Consider the following 22,061-nt stretch of genomic DNA (forward strand, 5'->3'; position numbering starts at 1 on the left):
ACGTGAGGGAAAGAGTTCAGTGTCCTTGTGTGGGCTCCACAAGGGGCAGGTGACTCGGATGTGCTGATAATGCCACAATTACGAGTTTTGCTGTTATGAATTCATTAAAAACCGATTTCCGTGGCTTAATTGGGTGCAGTTTGGGCACTAACACAGCTCCTTTCTCTGTTCTTTCCAGAGGGTCACCAGACAGGGATGGCATCGTGAGTATTGCCCAGCCCTCTGCTCCTCCAGCCTCACCTCCACCTCCCCTTCCACCACCATCAGCATTTCGGGGAGTTTTCTGTTTAACGTAGAAAAGAAATGTAAAAATCCATGTGAAAACGGACAAATTCCAGGTTTCCTCTAAAAATATCAACCGAGGGAGGCCTGAGGAGTGCCGGGGGCAGAGGGACCAGGTGTCCTGCTAAAGCGCAGTCCCTCATCCTCCTTCCCACTCCTGCTAATTGGCTTGGGCCAGATTTGCTGGCTGAGGAGTTTGGGGGCAATTGCCAGAGCAGCTGTTTCCAATCTCTATTTTTATTTTCTACATTAACCTGAAAACAAGGAGAGGTTTGTGGGTTGTTTTGTTTTTTTTTTTTTTAAATAATTATTGCTGCTTTTATCCCTGGTGTTAGACTGAAATGTCCCTGCTAGAGCTGGGCCCTGTAGTGTTCAATTCCAAAATGTGCTGGGTTCAGACTGGGCTTTATTTCTGGAGAAAATCCAGATTTTAGAATTTCACCTTAAAATAAAGATGGGGATCAGGGAGTGCATCCTGTCAGACCCTTGGCAGGGAGCTGGGCTGGGAATGCTCCCTCTGGATTATCCCATTTAGGTGCCCAAAATCGTGAGCCCAGCCCAAGGCCAGGCCCCGGGGGCCTCGCTGGTCACTGGCTGTGGTGGCCATGGGACTCAGGATGGGTTTTGGGTGCCCAGAGCCAACCAGGAAAGGATTCCAGAGGTGACGGATGCCTGGAGCCGCTTCCAAGCCGAATTCCCTCAATCCAAAGCAGCAATTCCTCTGTGTGTTGGTGTCCCGTGGCATGGACTGACTCATCCCAGACCCTTCCCACTGCTCCATCCCGAATTCACAACGCCTGGCATGCGGGATAATGGGATCGGAATCCTTCCCGGGATTCCCCTTTCTTGGGGAAGGGGTTTACCCCAATAAATTTCCCTGCTCGACTGGCATTGGGAGCTTCCACGGCTGCCAGCTCTTCCCGAGGGCTGGAGCATCCCAGCACACGGAGAAACAGCCATTCCCTCACTTTTCCTGAAGAAATGTTGGATGTTCACCTAATGAATGTTCAAAAAGCTCCCTCCTCTCATCTCTCTGCTATGGGAGAATTCCAGAGATGGGGAATGCTGCTGGATCTCTGCTGTGGGGGTGTGGAATAACACCCAGTGGCATGTGGGATGTGCTGCACTCCGGGTTCCTTCACTTAAACCGTGGGAATTTTCCCTTGCAGAAGAAAACCAACGGAGCCCCGAATGGATTTTACGCGGAGATCGACTGGGACAGATATGTAAGTGCCCCCTGGAGCTTCCCTGTGTCCAGCTGCATCTCATGGGAATCCCAGGCTGTTCCCACACAGATTTGGGGCTTTTGGGGTGAAATCAGTTGTGCCCAGATCCCAGTTCCACATCTGCAGGTCAATCAGAATTCCCAGGAATGAGGTGGCTCTGGAGAGCTCTGTCCTGGCCCAAGGGATGTTGCAGTTTACCCAGGGAAAACCTTGGATTATAAAAAAGGATTAAAACCTTTCCTTCTGCAAAATAATCGTGGAATCTGAGGTGCCCTTTGGTCCATGTGGCCCCAGGGCTCGGGCAGTGCAGGACATCCCTCCCCATAGGAGGAGAGAGCTGCTCCAGCTTTCCAGGAACTGACATTCCTCATTCTTCTGGGCTTTTTTTTGTTCCCTATCCAGAACTCACCTGAGCTGGATGAGGAGGGATACAGCATCCGACCCGAGGAACCAGGATATATCCTTTGGTTTTGGCTTTGCCTCTTGGGTTACAGCCTGGAACAGGAGCTGCGTTCACGGGCTCTCTTTATTTCATTATTATTATTTCTTAGTAATTGTTATCACTGTTTATTGCCACCTTTTGCTTTTCATTTGGAGCTGGCACTCCACAGATAAAGCCAAATTCCCGAGGGAACTGCCTGAGGCTCTGGAGCAGAGGGCAATTTGAATTCTTTGATTCACTGCTATGGAATGAGGGAGTGGGAGCATCCCATGGGATGCTCCATGGAGATCACCGTGTCTAGGATTATCCTGGGGAAAAGGAGGCTCAGGGAGGAGCTTCTGGCTCTCAGCAAGGAGGGAGCAGCCAGAGGGGTCGGGCTCTGCTCCCAGGGAACAGGGACAGGAGGAGAGGGAACAGCCTCAAGTTCCAGGGGAGGTTTAGGTTGGATATTGGGAAAATTCCTTCATGGAAAAGGCTGGTCAGGAATTGGAAGGGGCTGGAGTCCCCATTCCTGGAGGGATTTAAAATCCCTGTGGATGTGGCACTTGGGGGCACAGGGCTGCACTGGGGGATGGTTGGACCTCATTGTCTCCTAGGGCTTTTCCAACCAAAACAATTCCATGAAACCCGGACATGGATACAACCCCTGCTGGGCTGACCCAGGGCCGGAGTTATCCCTGGGAGCAGCAGCTCCACATCCTCTGGCTGTGCAGGGGCACGACACAGGATCACCTGTGGGGTCAGCATTTGGGAACCACCAGCTCCCCAGGGAAGGGAATTTCCTTAACTGTGCTGTACCCACCAAAGGAAAGCACTTCTACTCCTCGAGCGAGTCGGAGGAGGAGGAGGAGGCACACAAGAAGTTCAACATCAAGATCAAGCCCCTGCAGGCCAAGGACGTCCTGCGCAGCGCGGCCACCGTGGACGAGCTCAAGGCCTCCATAGGCAACATCGCGCTGTCTCCCTCCCCCGTGGTGAGTTATTCTTGCTTCCCACTCTCCCAGCGCTCCCAGAGCAGTGCTGCTCCACAGGGATCATCCCAAAGGTGGTGGGAGCTGATGCTCTGGTTGGCTTTGGTGTCCTTCTTTTGGGGTTTGCTCCGTAGGGATGTGGCTGCAGGTGTTGCTCAGATGTGTCGAAAGGATGTTTCCAGTTCAAAACACCTTAAAAATTCCCTTTCCTGCTCAAAAAAGAGGTCAGGATGGACTATTCCTTGATTTCCCCCCCCTTCCCCCTTCTCATTTTTCAACAAGGAAAAAGGGGGAATTTCAATCATTTCCAGTCAAGAGGAATTTTCAATCAGCATCATTCAGGGCCTTGCCCTGATTCCCAAGCCAGGGAAAGTATCGGTGAGAATTTTCCATGGGATTTTAGTGGGATATTTCTCACCTTGGAGGTGAGTCCAGGTTCCTGGAAGGAAAGGTTGTTTTTCCTTAGTCCATCCTGGTATAAAAACCATCCCCTTCTGCTTTTCCTGAGGCTTGTTAAGATTCCCATTGGCTCATCCCAATCTGTTCAGCCATGAAAAGACTGGATTCTGGGCTTTCAGGAGGTTTTAGTGTGGGCTTTAGTGTCTTCCCAGACAGAGCTTTCCATGATTTATAAATAACCTGGATCTGAAGTGTGAATGACTCTCCAAGCCAAAGCAAAGCTGAAATAAAACCCGTGGATTTTATTTCTGCTTCCCAAGCAGAGAGTTTCTGTTGGCATTTAAGGATTAGAAATGGCAGTTGGACACTTTGGGAAGCATAAAAAAGGGGGGAAAAACACAACATCAAAATGAACAATTGAAATATTATAATTATTATTAATAAGAATAGGAAAACCAAGTTCTTATGGAATGTGCATTTCCCTAAATCTGAGTTTTGTCTCCTCTTTCCCGTGGTGCTTTTCCTGCCGAGGCTGGGGCTTGCCGTTGTTCGGGAAGGGGTGAGGAGGATCCCTGTGTGGGCTGGGCTGTGGGATTGGGCTGCTGGGCTGGGCCACTGCTGTGCCTTGGAGAGATCCCTGGGGCCAGAGCTGGAGCCTCCCTGTGGGATGTGCTCAGGGAAAAGCCCCTGCCAGGCTGGGCAGGAGGATCCCTGCTGCTGCTGCTGCACGTGGGGATCCCAAATCCGGCGTGTGGAGCCAAAGGGAGCAGATGGGCCGGGGAGCGGGGCCGCTCCGGATCCTGGCACGGGCCAGGAAAGCTCCAGAGCCCCGGGCAGGAGCTGCCTGCAGGAGTCTGGCATCCACAGGAATTCCAGGATTTGCTGCCAGGTCCCTGCCCTTGTCCTGGACTTGTCTTCTCTCCCAAACCAGCTCCGGCACCACATCCCCGCTGGAAGGGAGCGGTGGGGTGGGAGATCCTAAATCCCATGGATTGGGCTGGGAGGGGCTCCAATGTCCAGCTTGGCCTTGGGCACTGCCAGGGATCCAGGGGCAGCCCCAGCTGCTCCGGGCACCCTGTGCCAGGGCCTGTGTCCGCTGCGTCCATAGTCCCCGTTGTTCCCAGCCCTCTGGACTGGGAGTCCTGATGCCTTGACTGGGAATGGACAGCAGGGCCTGGAATGATAAAACAATGGAATTCTTTCCAGGAGATGGCTCACACACAACTTTCACATTTCCAAACGTTTTATATTTCCTCTCCCTCCGGTCTCCCACGTGGACGGGTGACCCTGGCGCGCTGCTGTCCCTCTGCTTTGCCATGTCCTTAACCTGACACAAACCTTTGGTTCCTCTTTATAAAAAACCCCTCACCTTCTCATTCTCTTTGTTTTTTTCCTCTCTCTGCCTTCTTTTAGAGGAAAAGTCCGGTAAGAAACACCGTTTTTATCTCCCGGAATATTTTAACCCAGCCTCGTGTGCTCTTGTCCTGTCTCTAGAGCTGAACTGTCAAAAGCAAATAACAAATCCTGCCCTTCTAGAAGGAAGTTTAATTTCCTCTGTGGCTGACTTAGTGCGTTTTAAAATAGGATGTTTAAAAATAGAGCTGGGCTTGGCTCTCACTGTGCTCTGGGGGTGTGGTTTGGGCCCAAGAATTTGGACAAGGTGTGCAAGGGCTGGGTTTTACCTGGACCATGGTGCATCCAAAGGTAGGAGAAGGCAGGAATCTCATCTGTGGTGCTGTCGGGGTTTCTCCAAGTGATGAGGAAATAAATCCCCCCCATTTCCCAGGATCAGGGTTGCCCTGGGGGCTCTCCCAGGGTGACCACGAGGTGTGGGGAAGGAGCCCCCCGGGAGGTGTGGTGGCTGCTGGGGAGCCTGGGGTGCTGACCTGTCGCTCTCTGACCAGGTGTCTCTTCTCTCCCCTCTCGCTGACCGCAGCGGCGCAGCCCGGTAAGAACCTGCTCCTCTTGCTCTCAGGAATGCAGCCACGGAGGGGTCCCTGCCCATGCCGGGGCTCTGGGGTGGGCACAGGGCGTGGGGACAGGTGCCAGTGGTGTCACACACCCCGTTGTGTGATCCCAGCTGATGGGGGGACCTGGATAACACAAAGGGCCCTCAGTGATGGGAGTTCTCCACCTGCATCCTTGAGAACCCCCGGAGACCCCGCTTGCTCTGGGATGTCCCTGCTCCTGTGGTTGGGGGGATCTGGCTTTTGCTCCACAAGCTGCTGGCACAGCTGCCCATGGCAGTGAGGAGTCCCCATCCCTGGGGGGTTTGAAATCCCTGTGGATGTGGCACTTGGGATAACTCCAAAGGTGGAGCTGCCAGCGGTGGCTTCGTGTGGCTCAGAACTTTTCTGTAGGGTTTTCTGTAGGGCTTTCTGCTCCCTGGAGTTCAGCCATGTCCAGTAAATGTCCCCTCTGACAACTCCTGCCCCTTCTGCTGGGCTGCCTCGCTCCTGGGGTGACACCTGCCATGCACTCGTGGCCCTGTGCATCCCACTTATTCTTGTGTTTCTCCTTCCAGGGCACGATTAAAAGGAATTTATCCAGTAAGTATCTCCTGCAGCCTGGAAAAAATAAGTTCTTGCAGTTGGTGGAGGTGTTTTGGAGGGTGGTGGGGAAAAATGAGTGAGTTTTCTGGCAGAGCTGGTGGCTCCCAAAAACCTTTCTTTGGAGAAGGGTGTGGGGGACATCCTTGGGATACCTGTGGCAGTGCAGCTCCCTGCTTCTGTTCTCTCCAGCGATAAATCTGAATTCAAAGCAGATTTTTCCTGCCAGCACCTCCCCAGCAGGGCAGCTGGGACACCAGGTGTGACCCCCCTGCCACCACAGGGTCTGGGGGCCCAGGGGGATGCTCTGGAATGGGAACGACTCTCATCCATGTCTGTCCCGCCTGCAGGTGAGGAGATCACGCGGCCCCGGCGCTCCACGCCCACGCCAGACCCTGCCAGGTCAGTCCAGAGCCCTGGGGGGGATCATCCAAGGTTCAGGCACCTCATCCCAGTGTGGGTTTGGAACTTTCCCACTTGCACTGTGCTTGATGGGAAGATTGAAGGGTTAGATGGGATCTTGGGAAGGAATTGTTCCCTGGGAGGGTGGGCAGGCCCTGGCACAGGGTGCCCAGAGCGGCTGTGGCTGCCCCTGGATCCCTGGCAGTGCCCAAGGCCAGGCTGGATGAGCCTGGGATAGTGGAAGGTGTCCCTGCCATGGAATGGGATGGGATGGGCTTTAAGGTCTTTCCAACTGAAACCATTTCAGGATTTTGGCAGGACTGAGGGGCTGACAATGGTTGGGATGCTCAGTGTCCGTCCCTGTTCTCCCCCAAAAGCACCAAGGGCATTCCCTGCTGGAAGCCACCTTGAGCCTGATCCATCGGGAGAGCTGGCCAACCTTTGGCAGGGATATCCTGGTTCAGGACAGCAAACATGCAGGGTTTTCTGGAATAACCCCAAATCTCACTGGGAACGTGCCCTGTGCAGCTCCAGGGTCCGACTCAAGGTGTGTTGGACCAGAGCATGGCCCAGATCTCAAGGGGGTTTTTTTTGTTTGTTTTTCGTTTGTTTGGTTTTTTTTGTTTTTTTTTTTGTTTTTTTGGTTTTTTTTGGTTGGGGTTTTTTTTTTTTTTTTGATCCTTTCCCATGAAGTTTGGACTAATCCTAAAGCAGCTTGAGCTGTCCCCCAGCTGCTGTGGCACCACAGGGTTGGCACCGTGCTGCTACCACTCTCCTTTCCCTTTTTCCCACCTGGAATCCTGTGTTTGGACAGCTCCTCGTTGGTCTGGGATAGAAAAAGCCCTTGAAAATATTTGTGTTTGCCTCGAACATGGGGTCAGAACTCAAGAAGGACCCTCATGGATTCTCTGTTCTTGTCTCATCCCACAGCAGGAAAAGCGGGGAAGATCCGGCGGCGCTGGCCCCGCTCTTCGGGCCCCCGCTGGAGTCGGCGTTCGAGGAGCAGAAGTTGGGTGGTGAGTTTGGGGTCGTGGTGAGTTTGGGGCTGTGGTGGCATCTCCTGGCAGGGACACAGGAAGGTTCTCCAGCCCTGGCAGGGGTGGAGGCCCCGTCCCTGGAGGGATCTCAAAGCCGTGTGGCTGTGGCACCTGGGGACAAGGTCAGGGTGGAATTTGCAGTGCTGGGGGATGGTTGGGCTCGATGGGCTCAGAGGGCTTTTCCAAGCTCACCAATTCCCTGATTCCCAGGTTCCCAGCCCTCCTGCTGGAGGAGGAAGAAGCTGAAGCAGGGGTTGAAGGACGGGTGGCCACGTTCCGGGCGGCCTCGGGCCGGGGTTAATTCGGGTTGGATGGAAACAGAGCAAGGGCTTAAGTCAATTAGTTAATTACGAAGTCTGGGAGAGATCCTGACAGGGAACAGCTCAAGAATATCCAAACTCAGGACTTCCCCATCAAACCCTTGAGCAGGGGGAGTTTAACTCCATCCAGGATTCTGGATGCAGCTGTTGGACAAGCGCCTCCATTCCTAGGAAATGCCACCTCAAAAACGGCATTTTTCCCCCTAAAACAGTGCTTGTTTGACAGAGACACTTTGCTTCCTTCCAAATCTGGTTTTTCCCCTCTCTCCCAAAGCACAGGGACCTTGCAAGGCTTGTTTTCCCCAAAACCAACCTCATTCACCCCCTGGAGCGGGTTGTCCCTCCCTCCTCCTCCTTCTGGAGCCTCCAGGACCTCAGGGAGTGGCCACTGCCCTTGTAGCCTCATTATGTCCTGTCATTAACGACTCCAGTTAATTCCTTTCATCAAGGGAATGTTTGTGTGCAGTTTTCTGCACAAAAAACTCCAAGAAATTTCAATTCTATATAAAAATACCCATTTCCCCCCCCCCCTTTATTCCCAGTGAATACAATTCTCTTTTCATTTTAGTACCTGATGGGGTTTGGTTTTTTTGCCTATCCTGAAATTCTGGACCGTTTTTGCCATCAGTACAATGCTTTCCTTCCCATAAAAAGCCTCCAAATCCATCCCTGGCATTGTTTTGTTTGTCAAGCAGCATGAGTGTCAAACTAATTGCACGTCCTGCTTCAAACCCAGACAGGCTTTTAATTATCCACTGTTACAGAACCCCCTGTCTTTAATTAATGAGGTTTCTGTCACTGTCTGGTCCCTCTTTTCCCAGAGCCTCAGCGTCTCATCCGCGTGCTTTGGTGTTTGGAAGGAAATGTTTGGGTTTTTCATTGCTTTCAAATGGTTATTTTTGATTTTTTCAGCTGCTCTGGACCAGCCTGAGATATGGGGGTCAGCCCAGCCCGTCAACACAAACGTAGAGTCCCCAAAACCTCCAAGACCTTTTCCAACTGGAAGTAAGTGACCACAAAACTAAATTAATACCTACAGAAATCAGGTCAAAGATTTGGGTTTTCCTCATCTGGGTTGTGCAATTCCATAATATTTTAAATTAGAGGTTGTTTTAGTTTTTTCCCCTTGGTTTGACTTGGGTTACAGCACCGTGGGCTGGAGGAGGGAGTGGGATTGATATGGGATGGAGGGATGGATCCCGATCCTGCACGTTCATGCCGTGGTTATTTGGCTGGAAAAGTTGGAAGCACCAGTTTTTCCAGGATAACATCAGGAAGAGCTGCACAGCCCCGAATCCCTGATTTTCATTGCAGCTCTCCCTTTGCCTGGGGCAGCTGGGGAACCATTTCCTTTGCAGAAATGCCCCTGTAAAGCAGCGCTGGTTAATTAGCCACTGTTAATTAGCCCCAGCATTCCCCATCCCGTAGGCACATCCTGGATCCACGTGGGATGGGCGCGGGAGAAAGGTGGAGGCAGCTCCGTGCCTCAGAGGCTCCAGGTTTCATTAAAGTGCTAATTTAGGGGTTTGAAACAGGAGCGTGGGCTGAGATGTAAAAATGGGGGGAAAAAATTCCATAAAACCCAATGAAAATGGCTTCCCAATTCCAGAGGGCTGGGATAGATGGGATGTTGGGAAGGAATTCCTGCTGTGAGGGTGGGGAGGGGTTGGGCTGGAATTCCCACAGATGCTGTGGCTGCTCCAGCCCTGGAAGTGCCCAAGGCCGGCTCGGGCGGGGCTCGGAGCTCATCGCAGCCTTATCCCCTTTTCCCAGCAATCCTGTTTCATATTCCATGGAATATTCCATGCTTCCTGCTGCTCTCCAGCTGAACTTCTCCCCTCTGTGCTCTGTTCCAGCCCCTCCGCCGCTCCCCCCGAAGAACATCCCGGCCACGCCGCCGCGCACCGGCTCCCCCCTGCCCCTGGCACTCGGTAACAGCCCTGGCAGCGCCGGCCCTGGGGTGGCACTGGGGGGGCAGGTCCTAATCGGGGCCCTGGGGTGGCACTGGAGGGGGACAGGTCCTGGCCCGGGCCCTGGGGTGCGGACAGGTCCCTGTGGCTGTGTTTTGGACACGGATTTGGTCCCTGTGCATCCTCTTCCCTCGGAATTCAGAGAATTCCAGACCGGGTTGGGTTGGGAGGGAGTGTAAAGCTCATCCAGCTCCACCCTGCCATGGCAGGGACACCTCCCACTGTCCCAGGCTGCTCCCAGCCCCAATGTCCAGCCTGGCCTTGGGCACTGCCAGGGATCCAGGGCAGCCATAGCTCTGTGGTGTTTCAGTGGATGCTGCAGTAGAAGCAGCACAAAGATTTTTTTGGCTCCCAAGTTGGTGAAATTAATGTTCTTTACAGCATCCCTGCCTTTGGATCAGTCACTCTGGGAATGCAATGCAGGATTAGTCTTAATATCCTGCTGAGAACTGGGATATATTCCCAAATTCCAGAGCCCTGTTCTTGCCTGGAGCAGCCCTGCATGGGCTGTGCTGAGGAAATAATGGGGTGTGCAGGCTCTGCCTGGGGCAGGGAGCTGCTCCTGCATTCCCTGCCCCCCAATTCCTACTGAAAGGTGGGAAAAGCCCCCCTGGTACTGCAGCCTGGGGCAGGGAGGGAGAATGGTGCTGGGAATGAAGGACAACCCGAGGGCAGGGATGGAAAGGTGTCAGATGCAGCCGGAGGACATCAGGTGCTTCCAAGCATATAATTCATGGTGCTGGCTGATGGAAAAGCGGGGTGTGAGCAGGGAAGGCAGTGCCTTTGGATCGGGCACTGTGTGGGGGCAGTCAGAGCCCCTTGGGATGAAACTCCTTTGCCACGAAGAGCTCCCCTGCTTTGGCCTCACTGCTCTGTCCATCACCACCTCATCTGTGCTCCTGTATCCCAATTTTCCTGTCTGTGGGAGCAGCCAGGCTGGCAGGGTGTCCATCTCCATCCATCAATCCATTCCCAGCAGCAAATGCTGGATCATTTGCTGGGCTGTGTCTTGTGGATTTGTAAAGCAAGTGGCTGAGGTCTGGTTTAGCAAAATCCTATTTCATCCCCTCCACCCTAAATGTAGAGCCGTGGATGGATCCCCAAAAGAGAGGAGCAGGGATAGGGTGATGCTGTTTCAGTGTTAGGATCTCCCTTCCCTGGATGTGAAATGCTTGGCTGACGGATCTGTGGTGGTTCTGGAGTCAGGTGGGAATGTTGGTGTGTGGTGGCTCAGTGAGCAGAGCTCTGAAGTCCCGATCTGTTCCTGCTTGTGGCTGGAATAACATTCCCTGTGGCTGGAATACATTCCCTGTGTGCATCCTGTGCTGCATGTCCAGCCTCCAGCAGTGTCCAAGCAGCATGTTGAAATATATATATTTATACCTGAGTGTTTATAAATATATATTCAGACAGAGAGCGGGGCGTGCCAGAGCGCTGAGTGCACACCTTTGGTATCTGCTGGTACCTCCGAGCTGCTGATAAGGACGTGATGTGGTTTAGAGGACAAAAAAGGCTGTCAATTTGGGGGGATTTGGGATTCTTGGCTCGTGGTGCATGCTCCCTCCTCCAGCCTCTGGATCCCGCAGGATTCATTCCATGTCGCACATGGCTGTGGTGGAAACTTTCTTGCCCATGAATTATATAAATAGAAATAAGAAAAGGTGTTTTTAGGGCCTCTCCCGTAGAAGTAGAGCCCGTAGAGAGTAGCGGAGCCCTCGCTTAATGCTCGGTGTAAAATAAACCTCCTCTGACCACAGGAGGGGACCAGGCAGCAGCAGAGCCCAAACGGGACAAACTCCCGTCCATCAATGACTTGGACAGCATTTTTGGCCCCGTGCCGTCCCCCAAATCTGTTGCTGCCACCGCGGAAGACAAGTGGGTCAATTTTTCCGATCAATCCCCGGAAAACGCGCCTCCGGAATTGTCGCCCCGGGACAAAGCGCCGTCCCCGCCGGCGGCCGCGGGCAGCCCGGCCAGCGCTCCGGCCGAGCATCCCCGCCCGCTGCCCTCGCCGCTGCAGCTCGAAGACGTTCCCAAGAAGCTTTCCGAGCAGCCCCACCTTAAGGATGATTCCGCCGAGCCGGTCGCCTCTCCCAAAGATTTTGGGCCGGGCCAAAGAGCCACCCCGCCGCCCCCTCCGCCGCCCACCTACCGCGCGGTGGTGTCGTCCCCCGGACCGGGCGCCAGCACGGGAAGCACCAGCGGTACGTGCTGAGAGCTCGGGTGTGCTTCGGTGTGCCCGTGCTGACCGCCGCCGTCCCCTCCCGCCTGGCTGTGCCCGTGCCCGGCCGTCCCGTGCTTCCAGCGTGTGTCCCGCGCCTCCCGTGTCCTTCCCTGCCCCTCGCTGTGCTCCCGTGGGGCGGCTTCCCCAAAGCTCCCGGGAGCCGCACCCCAAAATTGGGCGCGGGGTTGTTGTTGCTGCAGTTTTGTCCTCCGTGGGTATAGAAATGTTTCAGGCAAATCATCTGAGCGAGCCTCAGATCCCGGGGGGTTTTAAATCGATTATTTACAGGTCTGAGCGGTGCTTGGTCCTTCCTGGCTCTGGGTATGGATGCTCAGCTGGGGATGGGGAGATGTGTTCCAGGGTGAGCCTCTCCCACGGGAGAGCCTGCTGCCTCTGCCAGCCTTCACCTGCTTCATTAGAAATGTTCATTAGGGCCAGCGAGCTCGGGGAGGCTCGGTTTCCTCACCCTCCTTGCTTGAGGAGCTGCAGCCTGAGCCTGCTCTTTTAGGGCCTGACCCCAGTTCAGCCCTGTGTTCCCATCCTGCACCCACCAGCGGTGATTTTTGAGGGAATCACCTCACAGAGCCTTGAGGAACCTGCACCGGTGGTGGGGTGGGTGTGCAGCCCCCCAGCTCCGTATCCCACCACTGTCACCCTCGTCACGGGAGCTTGGAAGTTGTGTCACTGCCTGGGGCGTTTGTCACCTCTACGGAGGGGGCCCCGAGTGTGGCTGGTGCTGTGAGTGTGGCTTTGCTTCAGTGCTGGTGGCTTTTCTGTGCTGGTTTGGGGGTGGCTGGGGGGCCCTGTGGGGGCTGCAGTGTCCAGCTGCTGCTGCCACTGCTGGAGCTGGGCCTTCTCCAGGAGCTTCCAGCAGCAGGAACCACGAGGATTCATCCTGCACTGCTCTCCAGCCCCTTCCCAGATGAGTGCAGGATGGAGATGTGCTGGGGCTCCCCATGTGGGAGTGGATGAGATGGAGAAGCCCTGCTCAGCCTGTCCCAGAAGATCCACATCCCTTCTCCCCAGGAATTGTCTCCTGGCTCAGTTCTGGACTGCTTTGCATCCTGCTGCACCTCGGCATTCCCCAGCGCAGCGAACTGGAAAATGGAAGCGTGGACACAGCCACCCAAAAATGGTGCAAATCCTCCAAAAGCTGCAGCCTGTGGCAGCTGATCCAGGGGTGTGGCACAGACCCAGCACCTGTCCTTCCACCCTCCCAAGGCCGGTTTTTGGGTGCTGGGGAGCAGAGCCATGCCACGATCCCCTCCTGCCTTCAGCTCCCGTGGGTGTCCCCGAGGCAGGGCTGGGGCCCTGTGCGGGGTCACGGTGGAAGGGTGGGGTTGGAAGGGATCTCAGAGCTCATCTTGTTCCAGCCCCGTTCCACCACACCACGCTGCTCCAAGCCCAGCCTTCCAGCAGGTTTCTGATTCCATGCTGGTTTCCACATGCTGTCAGTTTCTGGTGCTAGGAAATACCCATTCCCTGGACAGAAGCCACCATCTGGCAGGGCTTGGGCTACCTGGTGGCCACAGAACCCTCCCTGTGCCACTCACAAGGATATTTTCCCACAATGTTTCCTATGTTGTCAGGCTTTTATTAGGATAAGGAAGGGGAAAATTCAAGCTTTGGTTCCCAAATTAGGCTTTTTAATAAAAGTGGCCTGAATGTTGGATTTGTGCAAAGGAAGGACTGGAATTTACTCCCTTTAAGCCAGGCCCTCTCTTGTCTGAGCCTGCTCTCCTTCACCTCCTGTCGTTTCTATAAATCCAGCTTTGCTCCTTCCTTAATCTGGGTCTCACCCAAACGATTTAGGAAATTATTCTCTTGGAAGTGGGAAAATTATTAAGTCATCATCTCATCAGTGTTAGCCAACCCTGGGGCTGCTGAGCTCCGTGGAAGTTCATGGCAAACACTGGGTCAGTTGTCCTGGGAATGGGGACTGAATTCCCTCCCACTCCTGCTGCCCTTCACGTCCTGGTGCCACCCCTGTCCGCTCTGTCCAGCTCCAGTCATTGCTGGACTCCTCCTGGAAGGAATTCCTGTGTGTGGAGTGAAGCAGGCTCCTGGATCTCCGGTGAAGCACCTGTTGGAATTTCCATTGGATCCCAAAAATCCCCCTTTGCAGCAGGGCCAGGGCCCATGTGAGCCCTGGGATCAGCACCCCTTCCTCTGGGAGCCTCTTCCACAGGGTTGGGATTTGTGTGGGAGATTTGCTCCTAGCACATCCCAGAACCTTCCCCTTCCACCCTTTCCCTTCTGTGCTGGGACAAAGCTTTATCCCTGTGCTGCAGATCCCTAATTCCCGGTTGTGCTGCCCCTGGAGCAGTGGTTCATCCATCACCATCTTCCCGCTGCCCCCGTTTTTTTGGGAGAGCTGTACGACTCCTCTGATAACAACTTTGCTGAGGGAACCGGGCACTGAGCAGCCCCTGCCAGGACCCCGTGGGCATCAGCAATCCTGGAATGTTCCGTGCAAAGCTGCTGGGCTGTGCCGTGGTCACGGGGAGCTCGTGGGGCTCTGGGGTGGGCACCCGTGGGGGCACAGCTCGTGGGGCGCTCACAGCTCCCGTTTGTTGCAGGTTCCTCGTCCCCGGCTCGCCCCGGAACGCCGCTGGCCACATGTGGCACCCCCCCGCCGCCGCCGCCCCGGCCCCCGTCCCGGCCCAAGCTGCCCCCTGGCAAACCCCCCGTCAGCGACGTGGTACGTGGGGGGCACCGGGGCCACAGCAGGGATGTGCCAGAGGTGGTGGTGGGTGGCATTCCCAGTCTGGAACGAGACAGTGGAGTGGAGCGGTCACCGGGATGGGCTGGGGATTGTTTTCTAGGATTTGTCCGCTGGGGTGAATTCCCTGTGGGAAGGGCTGTGCCCACCTCTGCTCTGCCAGTCTGGTGATGCCAACCGTGGGCAAACCGCGGTCCGCAGTCGTGGCAGAGGCAGGGAATGGGCTGAGATGGGAATGGGCCCCAGGGAAGGGTCTGGGGGCGGGGCAGAGCGCATCGGGCTGTCCCGGGAACGGTGGACCCAGCTGGGCCGTGGTGTCCTGTCCTGCTGCCCCCGGCTGCTTCAGGTAAGGTGTGAGGGTTTTAGGATTGATCCCAAAGGATCCCTGAGGGCCTGGGGAGCTGGCATCTGGTGGGCACTGCTCCCTTCCCGGTGCCGAGCCCATCCCATCCATCCCACAGCCCCTGGGGGCTCCCATCCTCAGCGTGGATGGGTGGGAATCTCAAACGCTCACCCCCCCACGATGGTGGGGATAATCTGTTTTCCCAGCTCCGAGCTCAAATACCATTGGCACTAAAAGAACTCATTCCAGTTTTTCCTCCGGGACACCAGTGGAGCAATCAGGAGGCTCTGAGGGTCCAGGCAAAACTTTATTGGTTTGATGCAAACATTTCTGTGCAGATTTGCTTTAACTCTGTGTTGTTTTATGTTTCTCTCCAGTCCAGGCCTTTTAGCCCTCCCATCCACTCCTCCAGCCCTCCTCCGATAGCACCTCTAGCCCGTGCTGAAAGTACTTCTTCCATATCTTCCACCAATTCCCTGAGTGCAGCCACCACTCCCACCGTCGGTAAACACACACAGCACTGCTGTTCTTTCACCTTTCCTACGTCCTCCAGTAATTCCCGAGGCCTTTTCACTCGCTAGATCGTTCTTTGGGGTTGGATTCGTTAGCTTTCATCGGGGTTTTAAATGCTAGCAGGGATTTGAGGGGGGTGATGGATCAGGAGGGTGATGCTGTGAGGGAAGTTTTTCCAAATGTTGTGGGAAATGGATGTTTGGTGAAAGTCAAGGGAATTGTAATGTGAAATGTGGTTCTGGGCTGTAAATTGGGGCAAAATAAGCTTTTCTTGCAGGGGATGCTTGTGCCTGGAGGGGAGTGGGGCTGGAAGCCAGACCTTGGGATCCAGGAATATTAAGTCTCTTGGAATGTCTTAAATTCACACTTCCCCTTAAAGCAGTAACAGGAAAAGGGGTCTTGGAAAAGCCTCTTCCCAGCCACTTGGCACGTCCTAGAGCAGAACCAAACGCTGCAGTTTCCTTTCGGAGGAGCGTCCTGAAAAGAATGGGGTTTGCCAAAACCCCGGGGCTGAGACAAGGAGTGGGAATCGAGTCTGGCTGGCAGCTCCCAGCTCCAGGCGCTGGGTCCCCCCACACCTCCCTCCTCCATCCCCTCCTGTCCCCTCCTGTCCCCCCATCCCTGCTGCCAGCGCTCCCCCCCTCCATCCCCACCACCCCCTGGCTGCCAGCCCCTCGCCCCTCGCTTCCTGCAGCTCCATCTTCTCCCAGGAACACCCTCCTCCTTTGTCTTCTCTTCCCAACCCTCTGGAAAACCCAGCCTGGCGGAGGTTCCCGTGCACTCGGCCACCGTGCTGGCTGCAGCGTTTGCCACTGCTGTCACCGTGGGGAGCGGTGGCATTGCCACCAACCCCGCCTGTGGCAGCTGGAAGGTGCTGGTGACGGTGCTGTCCCCGCGGTGCCGGTGGCACCGAGCCCTCCCCGTGGGTTTGCTGGAGTCTCCGACTGCGTCTCCATCCTGTCGTTGCTTCACTCTCAGCTGTTGTGGGTGCTCGTACCTGTTCCGGCTCTTGTCACTGTCACAGCACCTCGCTGGGGAAAGCGTCACCTGGAGCGAGGGGCAGCCAGCCCTGAGCGTCCCCTGTGCCACAGGCCACCGCTGCTGGCACTGGCAGTGGCCTTGACTGGTGCCTGAGGGCACGGTAGCCACAGGGACGTGGTTTTGGTGGAGGGGACAGCCAGGCTGAGGACAGGGATGGTCCCAGGGGCTGCAGGAGGCTGGGAAGGGCGATGGGAGCGGGCTGAGGGCTGCTCCCACCTCTCGAGGTGCCTCAGGCTCTCAGTTTAGATTTATTTTTTTCTCTCATACATTTTTTGGGAACAAGAGCTGCTCTTGGGTGTTTTAACCACCTCCCCACGCTGAGCAGGGGGGGTGAGGCTGCTGGGCTGGGGTCCCAGACTGGGGTCCCACCCCCTCCGTGGGGGTTTCCTTGGAGGAGAGCCAAAATCAGGGCTCTGGGGTCACCCCTGATGGGGAGCTCCAAATGGGGCAGCCAGGAGGAGCATCCCACGTTTTGCATCTCCAGCTCCATGCGGAGATTATGCTGAGTGGGAGGGGATCCACCAGGATCACTGATCCAATTCCTGCCCTACACAGACACCCTAACAATCCCACCCTGGGCATCCCTGGCAGTGTTGTCCCAACGCTCCTGGCGCTCTGGCAGCCTCAGGGCCGTGCCCATTCCCTGGGGAGCCTGGGCAGTGCCCAGCACCCTCTGGATGAGGAACCTTTTCAGCTGGCATCCAACCTAAACCTTGGGAAAAGCTGGATGGGGGACAGGCAGGGACAGACAGGGGTTGGGATCTGCATTGGGAAAGCATCTCCTTGTCCCCACCAAGGCAAGGGCGGGCGCTGGTGCTGGGCGAGCATCCAGGAAAACCCACAGCAGAGGAGGGAGCACTTCTAATTCCCAAACGAGGAGAAGCTGGGGTGGGAGGTGTGCAGGGATGGACAGGTCTGGGATCAGGGAGCACTGCAGGTCACGGGGGTCTGGGACACCCCAATGCAGCTGGGGCTGGAGTCCGTCTCCACCGCATTCCCCGTTCCCTGTGGCAAAGTCCGATGGAGTTTGTCCAAGAGCATGTGAAGGGTTGTTCCATCTCCGTGTCCTCCGTGCTGTTCTGGTGTGCTTTCCTCGTTGGCTGCGTGTCAGTCTGGACAATTCCTGGCAGAGCAAGGAGCTGGTTTATTCCCGTGTCGGTGCCCCTTCCGTCATCTCTCTGTCTCTCCGTTGATACAAGTGCGCTGCTTGGTTTCACTTGGGATCCGTGTTTTCATTCTTTTTGTGTTCTTCTTTTCTTTTTTCTTTCTTTCTTCCTTTCCTTTGCGTTTCTTCTGCTTGTGTTATCAGAGGATGATGCTTTTATTGCCAAACTGCCCGCGTTTGAAAGGCGCAGTGAAACGCCGGCAGGTACTGTACTAGCAGGGAGTTTTCCAAGAAATCCGCCTTCGGAGCGGCACCCACCGCTCGCAGCACCTTGCATGACAGTTTCTCAGTGACTCAAAGGACTCGGAGGTGGAAGGTTGGCACCTCCCAAATTCCAAAAGGTTCATTTAGCAGCTCAAAAAGCTGTTTCTCCCCACTCCCCCCCACACACACCCCATCCCGAGTTATTCCAGCGTGGTGGCTTTGGAGGCGGTGGGAGTGCAGGGAGCTGGTTGTGACGGGAAAGGGAAGATTCCAGCTAGGGTCTGCTGCTCTGTGTGCGTGTGTCTGGTTCTCTGCAAGTGTCGTGTCCTGAGATGCGAGAGCAAACAGCCACGTGTCACTGTCCCTGAGTGTCCCTGCGGGGTGGCATTCCCGCCGGGAATGCTGGCGGAGGCGGCGCCGGCGCTGAGGGGCGCAGGGCGCGCTGGCCCCGCTCCGCGCAGGCAGAACACGCTGACGGATGCATGAGCCGACAAAGCCTCTTCTACTGTAGCCAAAAAAAAAAAGCGAGAGCACCCCTCCAAACTGCTCACCCAGCGGGCAGAACGACTCTTCCATCTGGGCTTCCATAGCTTTGCTTTCCGCTTTGTCTCCCAAGCCAGCGCCCGGGTGTCACGCCCCTGTCCCTGCACGTGTGACCGCCCTGCAGCGCCCGCCCCCTCCCCGTAGCGACATTAATGACCTGCTCTGTGACTCACACTGTGTCCTTCTCTCTCCCTCTCCTTGACCTTTCCCATCCCGCTTCAACTCCTGGCCATACAGAGAATGAACAGCCTTCCCTCGTTTGGTTTGACAGAGGAAAGTTTTATTTGACTTTCGAAGGTAAGTTGTGCAAAGCACGCCCGGTAACCACTCGCTCTCCCCCGCTCTCGCTCTCTCGCTCCCGGGGTTCCCTTCCGAGGCTCCATCCAATCCAGCTTTCCAGGCTCCATCCAATCGAGCTTCCCGTGCGGAATGCTATGGCTACTTAGATGACATCGCCGGTCCGACCGGAATCGTTTTGATTTGATTTGTGCATTTTGTCCCGCTGATCTCTTGTTCCTCGTTGATTCCCTTTTCAAAAAACAAAACAAAACAACAACAAAAAAAAAACCCACCAAAAAATTCCGCCCCAAACCAAAAACCCAAAACCCCAAATGAACATTCCGAATGTTCCCAGACGGAGGTGAAAACCAGGGAGCGGAGCCGCTTGCGCTGCCGAGGAACTTGACTCTGTCAACCAGGGCTTCTCTCCACTCTCCCCGCGAGCTGCTCGTTCCCCGGAGGGGGCTGGTTAATTCAAACCCAAAGGGTGTCGGCTTCGCTGCCTCCTCCCCACCTCCCATCCCAGTTTTCGGCAGGAAGGGCTCCGGGAATGCGCTGGCACTGCCAGCACCTCCCCTGCGCTGCTGCCAGGTTGTGCTGCTGGGGTGCTTGGTTGGAGGTGCTGGAGGTTTTTGGGTCCCTGGTGGATGAGGAGCGTTGGGGAGGATGCGGGGAGGGGAAACCCTCGGTTTGGGGCCGATGGCACCTTCTCCGAGCAGTGTCACATCCCAGAGGGGACAAAGGGTGAGTGGCCAGTCCCCCGAGGCTTTGGGGGAAGTTTCATCCCGCGGGCACTGAGCCAACATTATCCTTTCAACAAGAACGAAAAGCAGGAGGTTCGCTTGCAGCAGGGCGAGGAGCTTCAAATCCCCAGGGAAGCATTTGGGAGCTGTTGTGGTGCTTGCAGGCAGAGCTGGGGGTGCTGCTGGCACGGGGCGTGCCGGAGAATGTTCCATGTGTGATCCCAAAGTGTGTCCCCTCCTGCAAAGGAGTGGCCTGGGGTGGCACTGCCTGGCACGGGTTGTTGGGATCATGGAGCAAACCCCTGCAGGTGACCGTGATGGCTGAGCAGCAGCAGGAGGCAGGGATCAGGCTGGTGGTGACCAGGGGCGTTGGGTCCTTCCTTTCCTCCTTTTTCCTTGGCTCCAAGGTCCCCACTCGGGCAATTCCCACTTTGATGTCCCCACTCCAGCGGCATCTCCCAGTTTAGACCCAGGAGAGGCCGTGGAGGAGCTGCCTCCTCCTGGTGCTCGGGGCAGTTTTGCTGTTTCCAGCTAAAATCCCGGCTTGGGTTTCCTTTCTCAGGTGCTTGCTGGGAGCTCTGGGAAGAGCTGAGGGCAGCAGGGACTGCGTTATCCCTCAGCACGGATATTCCAGCAGCACATTCCCCCTGCTCCGTGCTTCCTCCTGCCCCTCGCTCAGTCCAGCACCAGCACTGCACATCCACCTTTGGGGGTCTTCTTGTACCTTGGAATAGTACCCTTCTATTGGAATTCTTGGTTCTGGTGGTGTGAATGGTTTGGAGCACGGGGTGGGATTATCCTGGGAAAGCAGGAGTGTGGCACTGCCTCCGGGCTCATCCCACAGCCCACGAAGGAGCTGTCTCACTTCCACACGCTGGATTTCCTGATTTATCTCTAAATATTTAAGCCCAACTTGAAAATAAAAAAGATGAACTTCATCTGCAGGGAAGTGAGAGGAGATCTGCTGAGTTTGGCGTCTGGAACTCAGGGCATGGAATGCCAGAAGGGAAATCATGGTTTCTGTCTGGATTTGGGTTTTTTTTTTTTTGTGGCAAGATCCGTGTGCTTGATGAACATGGGGCAGTTTGTTCCTGTGTGAAAAGAGATGTGGCGATGCTCTCATGCAGAGTCATGTTCTGGGATCCCTGGCTACTCCAAAGCTGCATTTTCCACCTTTTTTAGGGAAAAATAAGGCAGATTAAGCTGGTCTGCTCCTTATGGCTGGATCCAAAGCTCCATAAAGTGGATTTATTTTTGCCTCCGTGATTATCAGGTCGTTTGTGCAAATGAAATGTTCATAAAAATGACTTCAGAAGCAGGAGCTGAAAAGGCAAGTTTGGGATGGAGTTGTGCCACAGCAACTGGATTGGTCTCTCAGGTTTCTGGAAAATAATTCTAATGCTTATAATAGTTTATACTTTTGTAGCGAAAACCTGAGTTTTCACTATTTATTTCTTCTCTGAAGCCATGAAGAGAAGAATTTATGGATTCATGAGGGAAGAGTGGAGGGAACCAAGAACCCCAATTCCACCCACATGATTTTTAGATAATTAGAAATGAGGATGTTCTGTTGTTACTGATGCTCGGATGGACTCAGATTCCCACAGCCCAGCTGAGCCTGCTCAGGGGATCCATGAGATCTCCCTGTGTATTCCTGATTTTTCATCCTGGAGAATCAAGGAATCTCATACAGATGCAGAGAAACAGGGGAAAAGGAGGAGATGGGAAACAAGGAGAACGGTGTGGTGGTGCGGGAGACCCCTGCCCCTCATTCCATACCCTGGTGCGGGGTCCAGGCTAAACCCAGCTGGAGTTTGCACATTTGGGAAGTGGGCTTTTCCTTTTCCAAGGAATGATGATTCCATTGCCAAGCCCTTCCTTGTGCCTTCCCTATGAGATGAGCCTGAGGCTCCTCTGCTTGGTGACACCTCCGGTTTCCCCCTCCACAGCCAGACTTTGTGGATGTTTTCGGAATCCCATCTGTATTTCCAGGTGGATGCAGTGGGAATATCCCGCTGCTGGGATATCAGCTGGGTGTGATGCTCTGAGGGGTTGTTGCTCTGGGTGGGGAGCAAGGATTTGCTCCCAGTGGTGTGTTTGGAAAGGATTGATAGAAAATGTGCTGTCCCATGTCCTGCACGTCCCCTCAGTCACGGGGCTTTGGGGTTTGGCGTCCCGTGGCTTTAGGGAGCTGCCCGTGCCCTCATCTGGAACTGTGTCTATCCTTCAGTGGGATGTCCATCAGGGAATCCCTGAGGGATATCCTGGGCTGTGGCCTCGGGAGCAAGAGGCTCTGGGCTCGTTAGGGTAATTAATTAATAATTAATGGATGCGTGTGTGGCAATGGGTCTGGCGTGTGTGGGGGAGATGTTGCAGCTGCCCATCCCGGAACAGCCGGATACGCTCCCTGAGCATCCTCATCCCGGGCTGCAGCTGGGATCCCCGATTCCCCTGAGCCTCTTCGGATGCGTGACCGAGAGAGACACGTGTGGCTGCATCCATTTTTTACACTTTTAGGCTGCATTAGACCTTGGAAGGGAAAATCCTTCATCTGTGCCTCTAGGAAAGAGCACTTAGGATTTATCCATTAACGCACGGGTGCCTTGGGAAGGTGTGAGGAATCCTCCTTGTTGGTGAAAACCATAATTTCTCCCATTAATACACCCAAACTCAAAGTGTAATTGAA

General features: G+C 55.0%; 1 protein-coding gene across 11 annotated transcripts in view; it reads left to right on the forward strand.

The window, feature by feature from the left end:
* The window catches only part of SGIP1 (SH3GL interacting endocytic adaptor 1), a 48,771-nt gene that overhangs the window by 18,842 nt on the left and 7,868 nt on the right, over positions 1–22,061 (forward strand). For 7 of the 11 annotated variants that reach the window (XM_048312494.1, XM_048312493.1, XM_048312484.1 and 4 more), the window contains exons 4-19: positions 179–203; positions 1,452–1,508; positions 1,911–1,965; positions 2,749–2,924; positions 4,734–4,745; positions 5,257–5,268; positions 5,845–5,869; positions 6,220–6,271; positions 7,202–7,287; positions 8,541–8,633; positions 9,485–9,559; positions 11,356–11,802; positions 14,402–14,523; positions 15,265–15,391; positions 17,751–17,810; positions 18,591–18,650. In XM_048312494.1, the coding sequence (XP_048168451.1) occupies positions 179–203; positions 1,452–1,508; positions 1,911–1,965; positions 2,749–2,924; positions 4,734–4,745; positions 5,257–5,268; positions 5,845–5,869; positions 6,220–6,271; positions 7,202–7,287; positions 8,541–8,633; positions 9,485–9,559; positions 11,356–11,802; positions 14,402–14,523; positions 15,265–15,391; positions 17,751–17,810; positions 18,591–18,650 (1,484 nt within the window). The remainder of the gene's footprint in view (positions 1–178; positions 204–1,451; positions 1,509–1,910; positions 1,966–2,748; positions 2,925–4,733; positions 4,746–5,256; positions 5,269–5,844; positions 5,870–6,219; positions 6,272–7,201; positions 7,288–8,540; positions 8,634–9,484; positions 9,560–11,355; positions 11,803–14,401; positions 14,524–15,264; positions 15,392–17,750; positions 17,811–18,590; positions 18,651–22,061) is intronic. The other 4 variants (XM_048312487.1, XM_048312486.1, XM_048312485.1 and 1 more) reach the window with 4 other exon arrangements.

The sequence above is a fragment of the Corvus hawaiiensis genome, chromosome 9, assembly GCF_020740725.1.
Source record: "Corvus hawaiiensis isolate bCorHaw1 chromosome 9, bCorHaw1.pri.cur, whole genome shotgun sequence".
Lineage (NCBI taxonomy): Eukaryota > Metazoa > Chordata > Aves > Passeriformes > Corvidae > Corvus > Corvus hawaiiensis.